At 39.4% G+C, this 24519-nt stretch overlaps 1 protein-coding gene across 2 annotated transcripts in view; it reads right to left on the minus strand.

Moving 5' to 3' along the window:
* SLC1A7 (solute carrier family 1 member 7) overlaps positions 1 to 24519 on the minus strand; it is a 40200-nt gene that overhangs the window by 13291 nt on the left and 2390 nt on the right. The window contains exons 3-7 of one of the 2 annotated variants that reach the window (XM_015870613.3): positions 13990 to 14205; positions 4684 to 4726; positions 3837 to 4056; positions 2362 to 2461; positions 1319 to 1552 (exon numbers count right to left, since the gene is read on the minus strand). In XM_015870613.3, coding sequence (XP_015726099.1) covers positions 1319 to 1552; positions 2362 to 2461; positions 3837 to 4056; positions 4684 to 4726; positions 13990 to 14205 — 813 coding nt within the window. Of the gene's footprint in view, positions 1 to 1318; positions 1553 to 2361; positions 2462 to 3836; positions 4057 to 4683; positions 4727 to 4815; positions 4917 to 13989; positions 14206 to 24519 lie in introns of those variants that run through there. The other variant, XM_085511731.1, reaches the window with a different exon arrangement.

Genomic DNA, 24519 nt, shown 5'->3' on the forward strand with positions numbered 1-24519 from the left:
TCCAGCAATACAGCACCTTCAGAAATAGAACTCCAAGAACTCCTAGAGGAGTAGGGCAGATAGTCAAGTGTGTCAAATGTGATAGTAAGCAGCCTTTTCCAACAATAACATCTTTGAGTGTAAAATTAACATCTTACTTGAACGTAGGGATGTGACAACATCGCAAACTTCAAGCTTTTTATGCTCTAATAAAACAGCCTGCCTTAATTATATAACCCTAATTAGAGTTTAAAACGCCACCCAGCACATAATTTATTCTTGACTTTGTGTTACTCAGTATGATGCTCTTTATAGGTCAGTTTGGTGCAAACTATTAAAATATGAAAGCACTCTGTAAAGTGACACATACAATACATTACAACTGCGCTGAAATAATCACTCCCTTCTCTCCTTTCTTTTAATGCCTATACATTCATTCTGCTCTGCTTACTCTTGCCTTAATGTAAGTATATTTATGAGAGAAACAACCATCTGCATATGTGCTTCCTCTCCCGCATTACCTTGTTGGTCCTTATTGGAACTATAAGGAAATAATGAGCCTAATCAGGTCAATGGGGTAGGGATGAATGTTTTAGGCTCTTTTCCTAAGTCTGGCACTACTTCAGTTTTCTCTTTTGCACTGTCCCTTGAATACCTTGTACTGTTACTAATAAAAGCCACTTGTACCATGTACTGATAGGTACAGCTGCTCTTATTACTTCAGAGTAACAAGTCTCCAGCCGCAGATATGACAAGGCTGTCTTTTTGTTATATCAACTATGTGGAAATGTGATTTCTGTCGGCCTTCTTGTCTCGTGCTCCATGATGGTCAATTCCAGGCCTTTCAAGGACTGGTGCTCTTTTTCTTAACCAGTTCATGAGCTGTTTCCCATTTCACTGCTCAGCTATGGTTAAAGCTTATTGGACGCTTTCCCTAAAAGGAATGTAAAAAATATTGTTCCTCAAGAACAGCTGTATATTTTTTCACTGCTGGACAATAGCTTGCAACCACAGTCTTTTCTTAATGTACCCAAACCCAAAGACTAAGATGAGTATAAAGTGTAAAATGCTTCCATATGACTGAACTAGGAGGCTATCCACCAATTCCAAAGGTGTATTCTGGACAAAGTGTGTCCCTCAATATAATTTAACTTTGTAGAAACACAAAATTTGTTTTCACAGAAAAATACCCTTATTACCTTTCTAGTCCTCTAAGAAAAAACATTTTTGTCTAATATTTTTTCAAGTGAGGGAAAATAACGTAACAAACGCCACTGTCAAATGGCTTCCATTCATAACTGGCAAATGTTGACAGACACACACTGCAGCTAGATAATACCTGGAGGAGGTGGCCAGAGCAATAAGCAAGGCTTGAAGAATCCCTCTGATAAAGACAATAGGATTCTTCTTGGTGATAAAGAAGTACATCATTGGCAGAATGAACAGCCCGTGCACAACCAGACCACACACTACAGTAATGGCGTAAAACCCCAGTTTCTTCCCAATGGCTGAAGGGTCATCCATCTCTAAGATTTTACCAGCAATTAGGAACACGATTCCAAATGGAAAGTACCTGAGAAAAAGAAATACAGTCATTCACAGGAGATAGTTCACTTCCACCAACAGCGTGAGGGGGAAACTCCTGTTTTTCAGAGTAGTAAGAGCACCCACCCACAAGTGACGCAGCTGCACTCTGTTGTGTCAGATCAGATGTGCCTGTCCCACAACTGAGGAGCAGGCTCGAAGCACCACTCCTGCTGTTCCTTTACCTGGGGTAACATTGCTGATCAGGAGTGAACTTAAAATATTATTTCAGAAAAAGGCTCTGACTTTGTAGCTTAAGGTAGGTAATTTTCTTGGCAACTAGGGAATGAGTCCCAGGCTCTGCTGTGCTGTTCATACTGATGTGACAGTTGGAAACTATTAAGTAGATGCTAATGCAGTCTTTGAGAGACATAAGCGAATTACCAGTATGCATTAGACATGTTCTTGGGCTGCCTGGGCAGAAGACTTCTGAACTGTGGTGTCACTGTGGAGACTGCTGAGCTAGCAGGACGTACACTGGCTGCAGTACAGATCCTGATGGCCCATTAGTTTAACCAAGCTGAAACCAGGTGAGAATTTCTGTGGGGCTGTGCTACAAGGTATGGGAGTACCAGCCTGAGGTGCTCCCATGTGTGGGCTGGATGTATTAGAATCCACCCACCCACCCAGCTACACTGTGCTGAGTGATTTATGGGGTGCCTATGTTAAAGTGACAGGCCATTCCCACAAAACCAAGGGTTGTTCACTCTCATTTATTTCCCTCAAAACAGGTTTATACCATTTCTGTCAACATTTTTTTACTCTTAAAAAAAAAAGCTTACTAAAACTGTTACTTACCAAACAGCAACTGCCACTATCTTCATGACGGATTCATTTAAACACTGACAAAAGCTGACCAAAGGAACACCGCTGTTTCCCATTCTTCCCAACATTATACCTGCAAATGCAGACATTTGTGTGCATCTCATAAGACATCTCATGTGCCTTCACACAAATCCCCAGACCTTTCTCTCCCTACTATAACTCAAGGTAAACTAAATGGGACACGGCTGGATGAATATAGATCTTTGTGCAGTAGGAATAGAGAATATATCTGAAAATCTCACCTGACACAGACACAGAGCACTGGGGAGCCAAGGCACAGCCATTTTCTTTGGCTCCCTACAGGGCTCTGTTACCCACTTGACATGTTTGAGGTCTGTTTGTAGCTACTACAGCCAGGACCAACCCAGCAGCTGGGGCTGTCGTGTACGTGGCAGTAGAGGCAGTACATCCTGTGCATCAGCCAGGAGGAAGCCAGCTCTCAGCTTCCATCTCTTGATTCCTGTGCCAGCAAGAGTTAGGGCATGGTAACAGTAATACATTCAGCTCTGTGAAGACAATGAATGGTTTTCTACGAAGTCCTTGATTCTAATAAGAACATGTAATTAATTTATTCATGTCCAATAATTCTTGGCTGGAATATTGGTTGTTGTGACACTGTACTTTGGGAATTGGCTATAAGATATAACAAAATGACGGACAGCCAATTTCCAGCAGTGCTGCATATGGAATACCACATACTGGAGAAATTAAAAAGAGAGACAAATCTGCTAATTCTGAACTTCATTTTTGACCCCTTGTGCTTGAAGGAACTGTAATATAATAAATGCTGTTAAAGATGTTTTATGGAACAACCACAGTAAGTTTGAAGAAGAAATTAGACAGCAGATAAAGAAAACTGTATCAGCTTTTTCCTGTAATAATCATCAGAACATAACCTTTGTCATTGGTAAGTAGGGCATATTAAGGGAGTGGTTAAAGTCCCTCTTCCTAACTCACAAAGATAATATAACACACGTGGCACCAGTGTTTCTCCAGCAAGTGAAACTGAATAAATCAGCTAGAGAGAAGCTCTTACAGTTCCCTGAGATAAGCTATTAGATGGTATATAAGCATTGCACAACGAAAAAATTAAAATAATGAAGTTTCAACAAAGACAGGATCCACAGATTTAAAGCTGATTAAACAATATTCCTGTGAAACTCACCCATCATATCTCTGAGGCTTATTATCTGAACTGTGCTCTTAGACAGGGAAGTGATAGTTATATTTTACACTAATAATGTAATAAAATGTGATTAAGAATGGATAAGAAGGACAGGGCAGACTCCAAGGCAAAAAACAATTTACTGCTTGCTGAGGAGAATATTAGTGAAGGACCTTGTCTGGAAGTAGGTTATTCTTATTCAAGAAACCCAACAGCCCAACCTTTATGTTTATCTTTTAAATGGATACTTGGATTACTGCAAACCAACATGTCTGAAACCTACCCATTGTTGCAGAGAATATCACGATCCCTAGCACATTCATGCCATCGCTAGTGCCTGGTTCTGATTTGTAAATCACTTCAGGTGGAGGAGTGATGTCCAAGGCAAAATTCTGGACATTGGATCCATTCTCATCTTGGACTCCATATATTATAATGCGATGAGTTGTGCTTTCAGATGATGCTTTGTTAGCTTTAATGATGGGAATACTCTTAGTGCGATACTGAAAGAAAACAAAGGATTTTTTTTTACTATAATATCCCAGAAGAAATTAATAGTTAAAATGAGACTTCATAAGTTCTTTGTTAAACAAGGCTGCCTGATAGGGGGAACAGCATGAAAAGAATATCAGCTCCTGACCCTATGTGTAGAAAATGTTGTGTGACTGACTGACATAGCCTGAGCACTTGCTGTACTTGTGATACTCTGGTTTGATCCTCAAAAGAGTTTGAAGTTTGTAAAACAGCTAGTTACCTGATATCTCAAAGCAAAGCTTAGAATGCTATGCTATAGCAACAATGTAAAATCCTGAAGGTTTCTCTTGATAAAGAAATGGCAAAAGAATGTATCCATGGCATAACCCGACACAGCTTTGCTCCCCATGGGAGCTCCAGGTGGGATCTGTACTGGACTCTTAAAATAATTTTGACCTACCAGCTGCAGTCAGGCTGCAAGACTGCTGAGGCTAATGGAAATGAACTCATTAATTCTTAAATGCTCAAGTTACTTGTAATATCTGAAGTAATACACAGTATCTACATCTGGATTCTGTTTTGTGAAGACATACCATGGGCATCTTTCTATGATGCTGGCCCACCTTTTCAGTGGTAAAAGAACAACAGCCACTTACCTGCTTGAATGTGGCTTCAACAAGGTTGGCTGGAAACATGTTCCTAGAAATGAACAAATAAAATCAATTCTGTGGGACTGAATGCAATTTCTGTTTACTCAGTCTCAGGTCTATGAGATATAAGTTGTTTACCCTTAACAAGGGCTGAATGGTGCAGGAAGCTGCCGTACAGATGTGACTGACTCAGCAAGGCACAGCATGGGAGAGTTCTTCAGAATTCATGCTATTGGACTCATTTCTAAACACTGGAGTGAAACTAGGAACTCTAGTTTTAGTGTCTGGCTCCACCACTGTCTCTGTGTTGTAACTGACAACATAAATGGTATAACTCCTTTCCCCATCTAACTGGGGAGAATATTTCTTTATTCTGTATTCTGTCTTGCTTATTTAGATAATAGGCTATTCAAGACAGAATCAAAGTTCACTGATATACTCCTGAGATCCTTGGGTGCTGTAATCTACTCTGGGACTTTAAGCACTGCTGTGAGATGACCTGTGACCAGTAGTATATCCTGATACATTTTCATCACTAAACTTCTAAGCAGCGTAGATTTTACAGAGGTTTGGTCACAAACAGTTTGCATTTCAAACAGATTATCTGATTCCTGATTAAAAGAACTGGGACTAGAGCTGCACAGTCTCTGCTAACTTTTAGTTTTGTTCTGAGGCTTCGGAACAAAAGCCTGACATGAGGCAAACAGTTTCATCTGTGCTGACAGCTGGGCTATAGCCCAAAATAATGATCCTGTACTCTGAGATCTGCACTGAAACCGACATATTTTTAATCCCAAAGGATACTCTTGTTACTTTTTCTTCTTTATCTCAGTCCATAACATTTCACCCAGTAATACCTGGAGTTAATTTATAACTTCTGTTTGAACTAGATTATTACCTTGTAGAAAGTTATTTAATCCTAATTTGAAATGGAGAGCGCACCCTCTAGAGGCTTCAAAGAGGAATAATTCAGCAAAAAAAGTCATATATTTCCATGTAGCATTTGGGAATCAATATTTGTATGATTGCTCTAATAGCCCTAAGAGAACTGATTTATTTTCAGCAGCACCACGTGTTTGAACCTAAAGGCAAAAGAGAGTGGCATGCTGTGAAGGCATCATTTGTCATCTTGGTAAGGCTGTTGCCTTAGGACACAGTATTTAATATCAGGTGAGCTCACAATGATGCACAACGCTTCACTTCTCATCTTTACCCCTCCTGTCCCTTTCTCATACCAGTGGAACCAAGGCAGCTCAGATGACCTTCCCTTGCCACCTGAAGTGGGATGCTGTGGAATCACAGCGTCTCTAAGCTGGGTTGTACACTGGCAGTGTCTCCTTAGATTTTACCTGTCCTGCTTAAGAGCCCCAGACATGATGAGGGCCACATCCTTCAGGGACATGAGATTCAAGGCTCTCCCCACACAATCAACTTGTCATAAGGTTTGGTTAGCAAGACTTAGTTAAATTAATGCAGTTCCCTTGCACACACCATTGTTTAATTAGAATTGTAAAGCTTGAGACACTCATTGTGCAATGATATGGTTAGTGACAAGCAGAGCTCACTACGCTGCTGCAAGCCTGACTGCTTTCACTTCTGTAACAGCAGTGAATAGCACTGAAATTTCTCTGCAAACTTTCCATAAAAGCTGATCCTTCTCTGGTTCAAGTGTCAAATCTGTAGCCAAAACAAGACACAGACAACAGCCAGATGTTCATCGCTTTCCTATCAGATGCAGACACAACCTTTTTCCTGAGCTCCAGGAGCTTGGCTGAGGCAGGGGACAAGCTGAAGGACAGCTGGATGGAGCTGGACCTGGGAGAGATGGAGAGGAGGTTCACAGGAGAGGGAAAAGTTTGTTACTGCCTCGGTATGCCTCATAAGGGAATTCTGCTTCAACGCTGTAAGAGAGTCTACTAATATTAAATTGCATATATAAATGCATGATTTGTGGTGATCAGACATAAGGTGCTATGGGACTGCAAAGTGATAGTGTAATTATTGTGACATAACCTGCTGTATCCTACTGTGTGAATATGGATTGTTTTGAAGAATGGCATCACACTGAGCAGTCCTGCTTAGGTCTTACTATGAATGTCATGTACAAGACAGAGCACTACAAAGAAATATGTGTTTAATTGCTGATGATTTCTACTTTCTATCTCTGCTTTATAGTCTTAATTAGAAGAATTAAGAACAAATTGAGACTGCTCGAGAAAGGAAATATCATGTGGTTAGTAGCTGGATTAAATGTTAGACAAATTTGTTGAGGATTATAGCATTTTATTTCTTTATCATTCTTTATCCTGCAGGAATTACAACTACCCACATAATACTGGATGCTGGAATGCTCCCAATAATTTTTAATATATTATGCACTGTGATCCAGTCTTTGAGACACAATTTATCTAGTGAATGGCTGACCTGAATGTGTCTGCCAGAACTTCAGCTTATTTTTTATTTTAAGCTGGTTTACTTGGATTGAAAAAATCCATCATTAGCCAAAATTTAGTTTTGTTAATTAAAAACATTGAAGGGAGCAATCTGTGAAAGAAAACTCTAATGGACCAAACACAAATAATAAGAAAGTATGAAACAGCCACAGATACTCAGGAGATGAGTGGGAGTTTATGGATTCAGCCAGGCCTCTTGAGAAACATCTGACAAAGCCTTGCTGTAGAGATACACCTTGCTGCATGTTGATATTTGTCCTCCTATCTTCCAGGCATCCAACTTGATATCAGACCAGCCCTGACACATCTCTACTGCCTTCACAAGGATGAAGTTATAACCACATGGATTTTGTATCAGTATCATAAAGTGAAGCCATCCCTCTACAGAACAGGTACTGTGTTCATCACTGGCATAAATTGAATTAAAGACACAGTCAGTACTTAAGAAGTAATAATTGTTGTTGTCACCACTTATAAATGCTCTGGTGCTTATTCAATTAAGAGAACTAAGCAGATAAAATATTTCTAGATTTCCAGTGCTACTTTCTGATTGCTTATAAAACACAAAACACAAAATAAGACAGTGGGAAACAAAGCGATGTAGGATTCATTTCTCTAGCACAACTGATTGTTTCTAACCTCACCAGCACAATTTAGAATTCTTGGCAAAAATAATTTCACAGAATAATGGAGAATTATATATAGTGAATAAAATTGAAGGAGATTGGTGCTGAACACAGGTACATTTAGGTTTAAGACAAGGATATGAGTGTAAAGCAGGAACTGAGACATGTGGCCTTTGGTTATGCAAAAAATTAAGAGCCAAGTACTATCTGCCCTGAGCAAGAACAGAGGACACTTTTCCCAGAGCATCTTCTGCTTCAGGAGTTATGCCAGACAGAGCAGGTGTGTTTATCACAGGCTGAAAGAGTGAACATATATGAAGCTTCAATATGAACTTTCTACAGACCAGACTTATTGCTGAACTACAGATGACATAGCTGGCCTATATTTGTTGTGCTATCAGCATATACAGACATGTGAACTACTAAACACTTCCAAGTGTATCCTGCTGTGATGATGCTAGGAAATTTTGGAATCCTTGTCTCATTTTTGTATGAGATGAGGATTCAGGCATAAGGATACACCGACAGTTAGAAATGTGTATGTATAACTAAAGCAACAGGTGTTCAGCAATTATGGAGCCATGGAATTTATAGAAAATCCTGCAGACTTGTAGCAAACAACAACCAGTCAAAGGAGCTGCTCTGAGGGTGCAGCTTGTAGTATATGTAAAACTATTTAGCACCTTGTCACTGCTAATGGGAGCCCTTTTTCCCTTCTCCATTGTCTCCCAGCAATTAATCTAGCAATTAACATTACTCACTCATTTTGGTCCCTTAACTTTCTGCTCTATTAGGAAGCTAAACTGTTTTAGAAAATCATTTTCCAGCTCAAGCAATGCTTTGGTCGTACCCCCAGGGCATGAGTGCCCTCCTGCTCTCCTCAAAACGTTGCTAACTCTGAAAAGTATGGTAGTGAGACAAATATCAGCACTGTTAGACTATTTTCTTGCTCTTGCCTTTACCCAAACTGTCCATGAAACACAAGTATACAGCTATTGGAAAAGACAGTTTGATGGCTCCTGGATAACTTCTATTACAAATAAAAGGCCAAATTCTGGTTGTAATTATACTACTGAATGTCTGAAATACTCATTTGGAGTCCTGACCACACCATCTGTTGATTCAAAGCACTCGGTTTGTGCAGATCTTTTTAAAGAAGTTAGGCCAGCAGCCACAGGTACAGCAGATGTTTCCTTGATTCAGAACACCCATTCCCTGTGGGGCACTCTGTGCTCTGCAGCAGCAATCTGGTTTTGCTCTCAGACTTTGATGTTATCAGTACCTAATCCCTGCCACACCAGACAGTCTTTGGCTGCAGTCTCCCACGCTGCAGAATTAAAGCCACCTTTTGCAACATATGTGTCCTGGTAATATTTTACTGGCCTATATTTGTGTTGGGCATAAAGCAGCTTTGGACACTGCTCTCTGTCCTGTATTTCTCACATCTGAACTAATTTAGCTTGTAAGAACATTGTTTTAAGAGTGCGTTTTTGGCAGTATTCAGTACAGCAAGGGTATGGAGACAGTAATAATGGAGTCCAGGTAGCTTGACATGAGGACTATAAAGTTTCCAGTAATTTACAGCTCTGCAGAAGAATGAACAGCACTGCAGTTCCTATTTACTATAATCTGAAGAAAGGTGTCTCTTCTTTCTCAGTGACATTCCCTTAACCTCAAAGATTCCTTTGTGTTTACTCTTTTGTGCATGAATTCCATCACCAGCTCTGTAGACTCCTGCTATTGTACCCCATGAGCCACAAATCCTGTCCTCAGCTGTACAGGAATACATCTGAAATAGATTCCTGCTGATGTCAGTGGGCTCCATCAGGGTTTGCACACCTAAAATCAAGGGCAAAATTTATTTCAGCAAGTCTGAACAAGAGGCCTATCTCAGGGTCTGTGGAAAGATGTATACTGCACATAAATAATCATTTCATTTGGAATAGAATGGAATGGAAGAGAATAGAATGGTTCAAAATATGTACAAAGACTGTATAGTCCAGCTGCCTGCCCACTTCAGGGCTAACCAAAAGTTGAAGCACATTATTAAGGGCATTATCCAACCGCCTCTTGCATGCCGTGCCAACAACCACATTGCTAGGAAGCCTGTCCTTAGAATCAATCTCACTACCCTGGCTAAAAGGACCAAGCATGCTTTTGCAAAAGTCCTTTACAGTACTATTATTATGATAAAAGATGCTAATGAAATGCAAAAATCACTAATCAGAACTAAGGCATTGTGTCGTGCTTGTCTTTTTTCAGATCAAGGCCGAACTAATTTGGAATCAGTTTGTCAAATACTTTGACATTTTACATGTCCTGAGGGTGACACTGTTGCATGGCATTTCAGTTTCAGTAAGGAATCAGGAGGGTGAACCTCCTTCCCTTGCTTCTTCTGAAAGACAAGCTCTAACAGTGCTATAACTTTCTGAAACACTCATTCTTTGGGGTGGAATCACAAGTGCGCCACATCTTTAGGAATCTTGTAAAGGTTGAGTCATATAAAAAGTAGCATGACAGGCCCAGCATATTTGCACTGTGGTTCCAGGAAAGGAAATGTATTTAATAGAAAGTGTTCCTTCATTTCAGAAGATGTCCAGGCCAATTTTCAGGAGGATGAGTAATTTATTCCTTTCTGGGGCTGAAGCTTTCCTATTGTAGTTTTAACTCATGGCTTCCATGTGTTGTCTGCTTCAAAGTCCCTCTTCCCAGCATCATTTTCATCATGGAATTATCTTTTTTCCATGTTGCTTTCCTTTTATGACAAATAGGTACCATACATTTAAGGACTTCAGAGCATTTTAGGCTTCTGAGCAGCTTGAACTTCTTAAAAACTAACTAGAAGAGAACATCTGGTCACACACAGTGGTGAACAGTGCTGGCATCGGGCTACTTCTGTGAGATAAAAGAAATCTAGGAAACTGAAATGATTAAAAAATGATAGTTTGCCACAGGAGACAGATGAATATTCCTACCATAGGTACACAGTGGCTTTTGGTAGAAGATACTGGAATGTAGATCAAAGCTATTGAAAAAAAAGTTCTTTTATAGTTTAAACTCTGAGTCTTTTAATACACTGTTTAATTCTTGCCTGCATATACAACTCAGTCTTCAGCTGTAACCTTCTTTAAGCATAATTGTTGGTTTTGCAGCCTGGACTTCTTCCTAATTACAGCAGATACTGAACTTCTCCAGCCCTGTTTTGAAGTAATGGAATTTCTATACATAATAAAATAGGCCTTAGCTTGAGAAGAGAGAAAGGAAATTATTTTAACAGCACCTGGGGATCCCATGAAAATATAAATCCTCTACTGTGTTTATATTCTCTTCTAACTATTAATGGTATATTAAAAATAAAAACAAAAAGCCCCAAACCAACAAAAAAACTAACTACACAAATCAGAACAAAGAACAAACCTCATTTGGTTAAAGCATGTGAGCCAGACTGAGTCTCCAGGGTACCTGCTTCAAAGTCTATTAAACTGGATGCAGTCCTGAATATTCAATGGTAAAAACTGCTCTGATTTATCCTTCCAGTAAACAGAGTATGAACTTTGGTGTTATGTCAGGTTAAGGTGTGATTTGATCCTGTCTGAATTCACTGTGTTGTTTTACTTGGAGCTTCTGAGCTCTGCTGGCTCACAATATTGTTCTGCTTGGTGAAGCTTGAGAAAACTAAAAATGTCTGTGAGCCCTATGTTTTGTGGTGCCTGTTTGCACACACGATAAGCTGTATATAAAACAGGAAGGTGAACCTCCAGTTTGGCTTGGATTTTTTCCCCAAGTGGATGTTTATAATGTCGAATCTTTATCACATCAGACAAAATTTGTTTCCACTGATGACAAATGCAAACAGCATGATTTAAGCGGCAATGAAATTCACCCTTATAAACGGAAGGTATATGAAAGTGACAATAGAGCATGGTGGAAATAGTAACTGTTAATGTAAATAGTGCTGTGTAATAGATCTTGTTTCACAAACATTCACCCCCGAGTTCTATGCATTTTCTATTTTGTTTGTCAGGTGGACGTAAGTTCTTGAAGAAAGCACACCAAATATTTTCAATTGGACATTAATCCTCTAAGTGCAGCCCTTCTTTTGCCCTTTAAACACTTTCTTCTTCATTTCTTAACTGAAAAAAAGGCCATTAAATATTCATTTTTTCTCATATTTGGAAAAAAATACAGAGTTAATTTCAGTAGTTCACGTAGAAGAAAAGAAGGCAAAAGTCTGTGTTGATTCACTGCTATTATTTCCTTTGAGATGCCCCCAAAACCACATTCCTAGAACATGACACTGCTGGCTCTCATAGAAGCTGGGAATATTTCCTCTGGGACCACAGAATTTTCTGAATGATCCTCAGTGAGGTACTTTTTCCCCACACATCTCAGTTCTCCAGCTGTAGGAAAGGAAAATGTCTCTTCCCTACCTCACAGAAGCGATGCACATCATGAGAATAAATCCATTAAAACTCATAAGGCACAAGGTGTTTTTATGCATTAAAGAGAACAAAATGATGATCCTTAGCCTGAGGATTTGTATTTTTAAATATGGATGAAAATACAATTTCATGAGCTCGTACCAGGAATCTTGACTATAATTAAGGCAGATTTGTATATCTGTCTCAGCTCAGTAAAGTGGCAGCTGGAGAGAACTAGAGAGAGAACAGCTCTTTAGAATTGCATCTCCTACAAAACTTCAGACTGAAAATTGCCATCTAAATTATTTATGCTCAGCCCAGATGGTTGCACAATGCCAAAGAAGAGGGACAAGTTATGGGAGATTCCTGCACAGGTATGAAATGAACCAGCTGGTTAAATGGGTGTCTTCCAGAGATGGAAGATGTGTTTGATTTAAAGCTGGATCAGGTTAAAAAAAATACTCAGATACTTAAGTCCAGAACAGCACTAAAGATTTTCAGCACTAAAGGCTAAAATGTGTATATTGTGCTGCATTCAGTGGCCTTTTTGTATAGGCTAAAGTCAGGAGAAAGTCAGCAGGGGCAGATTGACATCCACAGATCATGGCCCCCATCTCTGGGGATTCACTTTTGAGTGGAATCCTTTCCAATACTTCTGTTTAGGCACAAAATGGCTGACTTGTGGGTACATATATTGAGGCTGCAAATTTAATATGTCAATCAGATTACATATGTCTTGGGTGATGCGAGGTTTAGAGCCATTTCAGAATCGTGTGGTAGTGTCCCAATCATGTCACATACACTGGAGTTTTATTACTGTTTTTTAGCATAATGTGGGGGAAGCACCACCTGCAAAATAATACTGTATAAATGCTATATTATGCTATCACCAGATTCCTCCGTATACCATCAGTATTGTAGAAATGTGAACACTGATTAATGTTATAGGTACTCAGAACAATGATGAGGCTCTGCAGTAGTTCTTTGCTTTATTTCTGATTAAAACCACTCCTAAAAACAGAATCCTCACCCCAAAATTCCAGAAATTCAATTTCTAGCAACATCCTTCCTCTCTGCCAAAAATTCCAAACCTGACGTCATATATAACACCACAAGAAATAATAATACATGTCATCATTTCAAAGTGGCTCCATATCTGAAATAAGTGAGGGTGAATACGTGTATCACTGTGCCAAGATTCATGCACTCCACTCGTACACTTAGCATTCTTTTTCTTTTGAAGAATGCCAGATGCTTCCTGTGCAAACTTCTGTGCACATGTGCAACTGATACATGGAGAGGAAATGAATGAATTGAGAAGATAAGCCAATCTGGGCCTGAAAAGATGGTCTACAGCTGTGAATGGAAGTGATTTATCACTGAGCTGAAGGATCAGCTTTTCTAGCTCAAACCAGTAGATACATCATTACATTTAATCCAGACTTCCACACAGATATTTAGGAGTCTTGCAATTGACTTCAGCAGAGCCAGGATTTCACCCATAATGTTTATCTAGGCTGAAAGCCCACTCCCCACAATTGTGACATTATTTATTTAGAGAATGCGGTTATTTCTGTAGAGGAAGAATAAAAACCATCAGTGTACACTCAGGGTAGAAAGAGAGTGCAGCTGTGGATGGTACTTAGCACAGCAAAAACGGAGTGAGCAGCTCACAGTCCTGACATAGTTGATGTCTGTGCAACACTGAGAAGACTTCAAGGTTTACGACCTTATCCTCAGGCCACAGCTGCTCCTCAGGCATTTATGTACAAAACATTATCTCCAGAAACCTGAAAGAATGAATGCAGTTACCGGATTAAGTCCAGCAGTGCATCTGCAGAGCTCATGATGGGCTTTCCACCCTCCTCAGTGCTCTCCTTCTGTGCTGCTCCACCCGGATGGATGATGGAGACCATAATTATTCCCACAATCACAGCCACAAATGTTGTCCACAGGTAGTAAGTGACGGTTATGATACCCAATCGACTGGAAGTCTTGGCATCCAGGGCTGCTAGCCCAGACATTAAGCTGTGGAAAGAAAACACAAAATACATGGCACCTTGTGCATAACATCAATGCAACAGAAAGCCTAATTTCCTATTATTCCATTTGCGTCTTGCATGATCAACTTCATATCAGTGTTTTTGGAAGCTTGCAGTAACACAAAGCTCTTCCCATCACTGTCAGAAGATGGTCAGAGGCCTCACAAAGCTTGTCTCTGCTATGCTACATAACTCTGCTATGTAATTTAACCCCCACTAGCCCTCTTTTACAGGCAAATTAAGGCACTGCTTGGTGCCTGAACTTGCCCTTGCTTCTGTGGCATAGACCCTGCTGCTGCATCCCGGTAATCTGCAACTGAGATGTGAGCTTCCAATCACACCTGTGTTGCCTGGGGTTTTAAACTAAGATTTAGCTTTGAATAATCCAGTGTAAACTCTTCTGAACACACATCTCAGGAAAACTAAAGTTGAAATAAAATTATACATTTACTATTTGATGTGACCCTGCTGCCTAGATTTATCATCAAAGCAGAACAGATTATCAAGCTTTTTCTCATAGTAATGTACTAAGCTACATCTCCTTGAATGAGACCTCCTTGACCTCACTCTGCTCAGTGAGGTTGTCTAGAGCCAATACTAAAGTGCAGCTTAACCTGTATAGTACATTTAATGAAATCAAATGGATGGGGTTTAGGGCTCAGGTTCCTGCTCTCCACTAGATTAATTAAGAAAATGCACTGCTTTTCTGCACTGCCACTCTCTCATGTAGGACAGCTTTTGTTAATGTTACAGGAGCAAGGGAAAATGCTGGCTGCACTGCAATATCGATCATTTAGGAAATGAGCATCTTGATCTCTCACTTTTGTAGCCATTATTCTTCCTTCTCTTTGAACAGTTTGATGAAAATTCCACCTTTCTTTTTGCCTGTAAAGCTCTGTTTACAAACACAACACTACATATTAAAGAAGAAAAACAATAGCAGCCATGATACTTCCTTGGCACTTCCCTACGGAAGACTTGATATTCTAAAGCAGTGACTTAAATGTTGTTTGTGTCTCAGAATAAACTGATTTCTAGCTGGATGTTTTTCATAGTAACTGTTTTAAGCGTTCATCATAGGTATGCACGGAAACTGACACAAGTGGCATGAAAGCCCTGACCAAGCAGATCTGCTGCTATTGGGTAGGATGTCACACATGCTGATTACTTAGAAAATGCACTAATGAGGAGACACAGTACAGTTGTTTTGTCTGCAGCTGTCCTGAAGCCATTACCTCTGTGGGAAAGACAGTCCCTGATGTCACCTGTGCTGTGTTTGCTCTGCAGAGCAGCCGGGGATGAACTCTGCTGCACATGGTGCTTGAACTGTCACGACTGTTCACCTGGGAAGTATGTCCAGGAGATCTGAAGGCAAAACCTCATAATTAAGCACTTCCAGTGGGTCGTGTGCCTTTGGGGGTGCCACCTCAACCCCAGCCATTGTACAATTAGGATCTGGGGGAGGATGTGCAGCTAGAATCTAATCAGACATTGGCTCGTAGGTGGCAAATCCTGAGGGGGCTAATAATGAGATTGCTCTGTCTTGGGGATATTCATTAACAAGATCATCATCTGTAATGAGATTATCCTGTCACCAGATAAAGTCATGCTCGGTTCATGCTGTGATGAGAAAGTTCTCAAAAGTAATTAACTATGGAGATGCAACAGGGAAAACTGTGGTGTGATGAAGAATGAATCAAGGTCTGGGTTCAAATAAAGCTGCATGTTATTCATGGCCTGCAAAGCTCAGTTTGAAGAATGGACCAATGGAAGTAGTCTTCCAAAGGCTGCGGAGCAACAGGGAACATTTTAAGCAATTGCTCAGACTAATTTTCAGGAAGAAATGTCTGTAAATAGTCAGAAATGGTAGTCACTCATTAATTACTTTTCATTTGACTTCATACATTTGATGTCAGAAGGAGCAGAACAGAAGACACCAAGATTAGCAGATATAGTGAGCATCACAGTTATTGTATGGAGTAACACACAGTGTCATCACAAGATTTCCTCACTGTTCATCACTATAGCTCTGGTGTGCACATAACGCAGCTAAAGAATGATGAGAAAAAGTATCCTTCTTATTTTCTATGGAAAACAGAATTCAGAAGGAATAGCTTCCTAATATCACTCTACCATGTTCAGGTTTTACCTTTAAAACTAGCGTTCATTAGACACTCTTGGCTATATAAACCCCTTGTCAACAGCAATCCAAGCTGCTTCTATGACTGAACAAAGATGTTTCTGTGCCCTTCAGAACCAGACTCTTAAGAAACACAAACGAAAACCAGGAAACTTTGAATTCTTATAAATCCTCAGAATCTAATTAGGCTTGGAATAACCAGGCAGTTATTTGATTTATCGGTTACCATAGCCTGACTTACCATGTATTCAAGTAGCTTCTACAAATATGCTTCATGCATAGCTACCATAACATGATTGCCAAATAGACTAGAAAGGACTAAGTCAATGAAATCCAACCTGCAGGTTTTCTGAATAATTACAATATTTCTGACTCATTTAATCAGTCTGGCCAAAAAACAAAACAAAACCAAAAAACAGGAAAAAAGTTCTTGCAATTTCATATTTATGGACTATTTCTTAGTTTGTATTGAAAAAAGTACAGCGTCAAGTTTAAGGCCTCCTGAATACATTTGAATTCATTCTGGATGAAATGCTAAACGTTGCAGAGGAGGATGTAAGTGAAATCTGATTTCTGTGATTTAAGATTTTTTTTGCACCTGGCATCAAAATAATTGAAACAGCCCCATGACCTCTTTATTTCCTGCATAGTTTGTTCCAGCTACATGTGAAAATGATCTTTCTGTGGTGTTTTTTTTTTTCCTGCTGACTAGAAGAGCCTGCTGTTTTATTCTCTGATCTTGTTTGTCCAATAGATCTTGGATGAAGTTGTGTATGCTCAGAGATTACAAGCAGTTCTAAACAATAACCTCCAAATTTGTTCTATCTGCCATATATCTGTGTACATATTTGCCCTATGGTCCTTATATTCCAAGTTGTGTTTAATAATTTTCAGATCTCTTCATGATATAAAACTGATGCTTCACAGTATTTGCAGGAAGAGATTCTTTAAATTTTATACTTCTTTTATTAACAAGTAAAAGATGTCTGTTTTTTATTTGTCTGTTTGTATGTTTTTTAACTAAGTAATTCTAACTCTACTCTGCTTTGTTTTCAGTAAATAAGTGGTTTCCATTCTGTCTTATCTCCTCTCTGAACTACTGTCATTTTCATTGGAGAAAGAGTCAGGAAATCAATGAATAAGATGGTAGCAGCTTGTTGGATATTGAAAACCATTAAAAAATATATTTACTTGCAGCATTTTAGTGGGGTCAATATTTAAGGCTTAATTATTTCTTTAAGACTTCAATTGTTTAATTGTTTACTGTTAGAAAAAATGCTCAAACAAGCAACAAAACAGATGATACATTATTTTCTCTAGGATGGCTTGATTAAATCTTGTTTATTTTTGACTTATGAAATATAATAAATTACATCTTTATTGGGTCTTTGTTGAGGGAGAACAGTGAGGAGGATCAGTGGAAGAACAGTGAAACTTTGATAAAGCTCTAAAGGGGAAACTGAAAGAGGAAAGGGAGATGTCCACATCTCCAGGAATTGTTTTAAATGCGACTGAATAAAAATACAAGGTCAGTTCCCATATTGTTTTAAACACTGGTAACAGTACAAACAAATGGAACTATTAAATATTATGTTTCATATCTGCTTGGAGAGAAATCTGTGTAAAATACCAAAAATTATTCAAGCAGGTTTTAATTAATGAGGAAGGGAATTTTTTCAATATCTTGGAAATCTAATTAGCCCTGTGCAAACAATTAGCTAAACTCTTGTGAGCACCTCTAGGCTACTTCTGGTTAACACTGAAAAGCGTCCGAGTATTTATGAAGCATTTTATTTACATACAAAATATAGAACTTTCTATCTTCTGTGCCATTCTCTACTTTTTCATCTGTTGCCTTCTGATAAAAAGCAATTTTTTTACTTCCTTGAAGTTCAAAACCTATGTCCCCAGAAATGGAAAATACAAGGAGCTGCTGTTAAGACTCCATTCTGCTTGTTTATTTTGTCTTCCTCGCCACCAGAAGCCATCTGGATGTTGCTTTGAAATAGATGGATTATGGATGAAGTTATCAGAAAGGATTAGTGTGATTAGAAAGACATTAATCCTGTCAAGTAATGGTCAAGTATTAACCACAAGCAGGTCCTAGAATCATGTTTGTTTTCATTCATCCCCTTCCCACTCTCTCGTTCTTATTTTGTAATTGCATGCAATAGAAAAGACCTGGCTAAACAAATTCTCCCGATGAGGCTGGGAAGCTCCTCTAACAGCTACATTAGAGATGATTATATTATAGTCAAGCATCATGAAAGTGAAGTGCAGGCTCCACTAATGCTGCTTGATTGGGCAAGCGGGCTGTCTCGTAGCTTTTTGTCAAGGTCAGTGCCTTTAAGTTTCAACATGGTAATAATCTCCATTTCTGCAGCTCAAGCCATTTAATCATCTTAAAATGCTTCACTAATATAAAAATCTATCATACAGGAAGGCACTATTTATCTTCTACAGACAAGGAAACAGCAAAATCAAGACACTTATTTAAAGACAATTCTTAGTGAAAATTGGAAGTCTGAAGCTATCTCTGTTCTGTCATGGACCATCAGCACTTCCCTCATCTCTGTCCAGGCTGCTTCATTTCCATGGAGGTACCAATTATAGAGAAACATTTAGCAATAATGAAAATAAGACACTTCACAGTAATGAGAGAAAGAAATAAGGAGACTCCCCTGATTCTTTCTACAGTTTGATGCTTGATTGTGCTTAGTCTCCAGTAGAGTTAAAACAATTTTAGCAGCAGGGATCAGAATGACTTTTTCTTTGCAGGATACTCCTTCCTTTCTTCAAACAAGACAGAATACTGACAGAGCTAGGCAATGCTATGACCGTGACACAGAAGTCTGCTGCTGACATCATACACCACAGAGGCAGTGGTACTGGTGGGAGGACACTAGTTGGCACATCTGTCACTCTCTGCCTGTATACATGACATACAAGAATTACAGAATCATACAACCACAGAATTGTAGGAGTTGGAAGGGCCCTTTGGGACCTAAAGCATGTTCCCCAGAGGAAGTTACACAGGAAAGTGCCCAGGCAGGTTTTGTCATTGGTAGTTATTTGCTAAAGACAGTGGCATCTCAGAGGTGTCAAGCATGATGGAAAATCTTGCCCTCTGTCTTCAAATAACAGCAAATAAAAATGGCAGAAAATCTAGCTGTCTCTAATATGCTATTTGCAGGAATTGTGTTTAATTTTACAACTAGGCTTCAAGAAAAGAAACTGAAACTAATAAATCTACATTTCTAGCCCATCATGACATGCAGTTTTTTGAGCAGGAACTCAAATAATGTATTGTACTTTATTAGTGTGCTGTGGGGAAACTGTTATTACAAACTAATGCAAAACAGGCAGGACTTTGCTCAGCAAACAATGAACATCAATGTCCAGAGGCTGTTCTGCCACTACTTCCTTTCCAGTAATCCAACACATGAAGCCAAAGTGACAATTCTGTGAATGAAGAGCAGCCTCTGATCGCTGACTGACAAAGGAGACCTGAGACATTGTACTACAGCACACACAGAACTCAGGCTGGCAGGTTGACTTCAGCTGTTCTGATAAAATGTTTTCAAAGTTCAGATGTTGGGATGCAAATAAAAAAGAAATCATCTGTTAAGAATGGATGTGAAGCTTCCAACCGTGGGAAACATGGAAAGAGCCAAGAATCTCAATAATACTTGATTTTCTGTTCAGACCATTCTTTCAAGTGATTTTAGATTAAGGAAAGACCAGAAGGATTTGGAATACAAATCTGGATTATGAAGAAGTCAGATTTGTTCAACTGTTTATTGTTCACACATGGCTCTATCCTAAGGAAACAGAAGGATTTTGGCCAGCTCCTCAAACTTCACATGCCATTGCCATTTATTTGCAAGACATAAACTATTTCATATTAAGAAGACTGCAGAAGAATTCTGATGGATCACAAACTATTTGGACCCTGTTTGTAATGATATCAGTACTCTCCACACACTCATTCACTTTGTGACTCCAGATGTCTCCCGCACATCGTTATATCCCTACTGATACTGCCTAAATCATTTGTATGGAGTTGGTCCAACTTTGTCATTATGACATGAAAAACTCTGCAGCATGTCATTCTTCACTGGAAACAGTTTGTACCTCTGGGTTATGCCAGTAAGAAAAAACACCAGAAGACCACCATCCCTGAATGTGTTTAAAAACTGCTTGGATGTGGTGCTCAGGGGCATGATTTAGTGGAGGGTTGTTAGAGTTAGGGTAGTTGGGTTAGGTTGCAGTTGGACCTGGTGATCTTTAAGGTCTTTTCCAACCTGAGCAATTCTATGATTCTATTAGATCTGACTACTAGGTATGATATCTCCAAACGTGAAGCTACAAGAAAATGCTAGTTTATAATGTACTGAAACCTCTGAGAATATCTGAGGCATGGAGAGGGGATTCACAAGGTCTCCTAAGAAGGTAGAATGAAATTTTCCTCTACAAGCTCGCGCAATCTTAAAGCACCATTTGAATAACTTCTGGGGTAACCCGTGATCAGTTCTGCAATACAACAGAGATACGGGTAATTCAAAGTAGTTACCGGTGTCGAGTGAGTTTCCTCTCTGACCATTTCTTACTTATGAGTAACTTCCCATTCACTTTCATTCAAGGACAGTGAAAACTCACTTGAAAACTTCACACATTTATTTCCTTAAGTTATCTCCTTAAAACTCTCATCTCTAGGTGAACTTTCTCCTCAGTAAAACCTTAGATAACATATTCCAGGAAAGGGCTAACACCTTGTCTCACAGCATAGCTAAAGCCTAAACTCTCCAAGAATTCTCTGTTGCACAGACGTTTCTTAGGGTACGTCTACCCAGGCAACTGCAGGCAGACTGGACAGGCTCTATCTTTAGCCTGAGCTGCCAAGACTGGTCTGGAAGCCATGGAGCCACATCAGCTCTTTGCATGCGAGCTTGGGAGCAAAGCCATCCTAATGCGGCTCTATGGCTTCCAGCACAGAGTTGGTGCAGGTCTGCATGGCTTGGCTCATGGGCTGAGTGAGCTCACATCTGCCTGCACCCAGCATGTCTCCACATCTTACAAAGTTCATGGAGTTATCAGCTCTTCAAATATAGCTAACAGGCTCTGGTAGGTAGCTGTAGAGCTGAGCAAGAACAGAGTTCCATAAATCAGAAAGAACAGTACTTTTCATTAGTGGGATGTTAAAATGTCAATGTCTTCCCCTAATCAAACAACTGAAATATTTATATATATATATATATACACATATATATTTCTACACACATGTATATGGGTAAAAGGGCACTATGATGAAGTAGTTTCTGAGCTAAATACTAGGCTTTAACAGCATGAATAAGAATGACCCACTCAGGAATCTGAGCAGAAGGATAAGGGATTACCAGAACTGATGGCATTATGGACAGGAATCCCCTTAAAGACAGACAGATCTATATTTAGCATATCGTATTTAATTCCGCCAACAAAACCCCCAAAGTATCAAACATTTATTGCTATCCCCAAATGAACCTTCAAATAAATGTAATTTCTATTAGCACCTGCTTGTGTTAGGAACTGTACACTTAAAGGAAAGAGCTTTACATTTTTTAAAGATCCAGGTCAAGTTAGTTATTTAGGTGTGATTCTGCACAAGGAAAAGGATCAAATCTCTGCTACGTGTTATTTCTTAATTATCCAAAAAGGTTGTTGTTAAATAAATTTTAAGCCTAATAATTATTCTGAGATCAGAACAAGATAATGAAGTTCCTGTAATGCCTGTGAAACTAGGAGTGTTTGCTTTAGCAAATCTGAGATGCTACTGATGGGAAAACTGGGTGTTTGTTTCTTTCTCAGTCTTTGTTTAGTGTAGAGTACAAATATATTGGCATTAGATTTAAAGTTCAAGCACTCAGAGCTTGAGAAACTGAAGTGATGAGCAGATATCTCTGATATTCAATTTGTCCTGAAAGCAATACTGCAGGTGAAGGATAGATGTGGGGAGACGGGTGGGGGAGGAGAAGAGCTTTTTGTTAACTACACTGAGCGAGAGTTAGAGATTCTGTGATTTTCTGGTAGGTAACGCTGCTAGAAAAAGCCTCAAAGGCCTCCAGATGTACTACTACTGCACTGGAACGGCTGTTAACACTGCTAACAGCTTGTGGATCCTCGCTCTTCCAGACAGAGCCATCTCCTGGCTGGAGCGAGGAAATTCATTATCTGGAGTGAAGGCTGGTTAGCGCAGATCGTAGCTAAAGACCCACGTTTATTTTTTAAACGTATCAGAGCACTCAAGGCAGGATGCACTGAGATCCACCTCTGCCACTGCTGTGAATGTGTGTGTCTGTCTGAAAACCTGAGATATTTGCTGAAACCTTTTGGATATATGAGAGAAAATGAACTATTTGCACTTCAGTTATCAGCAGAAGGGAATCAAGGCCTCTGTCCCAAAGAGAATCAGAGAACTTCAGATCTGCAGATGATCTTTGAGCTTTGTGCAGTCTAAGACAGTGTATGTGTTCAACCATGAATTCATGTCTGGCCTCTATTCTCTCTCCGCTCCCTTACTATTCCCATTTCCAGTATTAAAAACAGTATCCTGTTGTTTATATATGTAAGAAACACTGTGCATCTGGTAACTGCAGGGTCTAAAATCTGATCCTGTAGCAAATACCTACCAAATACTCCTAAGGCAGATACAAACTCCTGTTCTCACCACATCAAGTTCTGTACATCACTCACTTGGTGGCTAGTAACAGGGATGAGCAGGGCTAAAACTCAGCAAAGGATGGGGGCAAGCAAAATATACTTCTTTTAGAGCACTGTATGATGCTATGAAGCTTGCTTATGTAAGCAGATAACTGAAATAGTGCCAACTTCCATCCTTAATGAAGGCCCACATCACGCCAACTCCAGAAGCTCACGTGGGGATCAAACTGGCTGGCTACTTTTACTGGTAGTTGCTTTTCAAGACTTATGTGTATCCAGAAAAACAAAAAGTAAAACTACAGGTAATAGGAAACAGCAGAAATAGGTACAAGAGCACTTCCAGGTGCTGTGACACAAGTGTATAAGCCAAGGAACAATAAAGAAACAATCTCCTGATGTCTGACTGATTTCTTCTGCAGCCAATGAACTTTTAAAATAAATACATTTCAGAGATTCCTGAGTATCTCTCCTTCCTAAGAGAAATCGCCTGCAAAGTTCCCATCTTCACCTTCTATCAGGTCACAAGGATAGCACAATTTTTCAGCCACTTCTGCGTAAGCTGGATTTGAGCTATTGACTTATAAGTGTGAGATTTTCTAGTCTTGAAAGCTTTCTGAACCACACACTTGGTGCTGGGTTGAATAAAACAAAGAAACAAACAAAAAGGGTGAACAAGAATGTAACTACACCTGGTGTAATTTTTTCTTTGCAGAACCTCCTGAAATTTCAGAAAGGGTTAGTTTGTTATACAGGGAGTGAGACTAATGCTGTCCTAAAAGGAAAGCTAATCCCTTTTAAGTTCTTTAAGTTACTTCTCTTCCTTAGAAAATCAAATTCATCAATTCTGAGTTCAGCTCAGAGATTCCCTGCCAACAGATCCGTAGGTAACCTATAGCAGCTGCAGGCTCTGCCAGAGCAGCTCTTTTGCACTGTGTTGCTCCCCCTCCCAGCATATCAAAACCCACGAGGGAATCTAAAGTATCTCTTCGTATCTCTTCTCTCAGCATTGTGTATATGAGAGGGCTTTTGTCTGTCTTACCCGTTGTTCTTGTAATCAGCCGGAAGACACACATTTAAGGAGCAGAAAAGCTTTCCAAAGGCAGCTGGTTGAGCATCATGAGCACTGGGATCTAGATCATTAACTCTGGCACCAGCAAGGTGGCACCATTCAAGCTTCCACCTTTAATGTATTAAGAAACCACTTTCACTTCCACCTGAAGCCAGGCATGCATCAGTACCTCACTGGACATGTGTTTTTCTTCCCAATATTTCCCATTTTTCAGCAGATTTCTCAAAGTGCTGCAAAATATTATAACCTAAATGTGCTTTTCTATCTTCTTTGTGTGGTGCATTGTTTCAATTGTTTAAATTTAAATGTTTTCCAAACACTTAACTTCTATTTCTATTGTACCTATATGAAGTATTAAGGAAACGTTCCTACTGATTAAAAAATATGGTTAT

This window comes from Coturnix japonica, chromosome 11 (assembly GCF_054131305.1).
Source record: "Coturnix japonica strain WE chromosome 11, WE-NBRP24, whole genome shotgun sequence".
In the NCBI taxonomy this organism is placed as follows: Eukaryota; Metazoa; Chordata; class Aves; order Galliformes; family Phasianidae; genus Coturnix; species Coturnix japonica.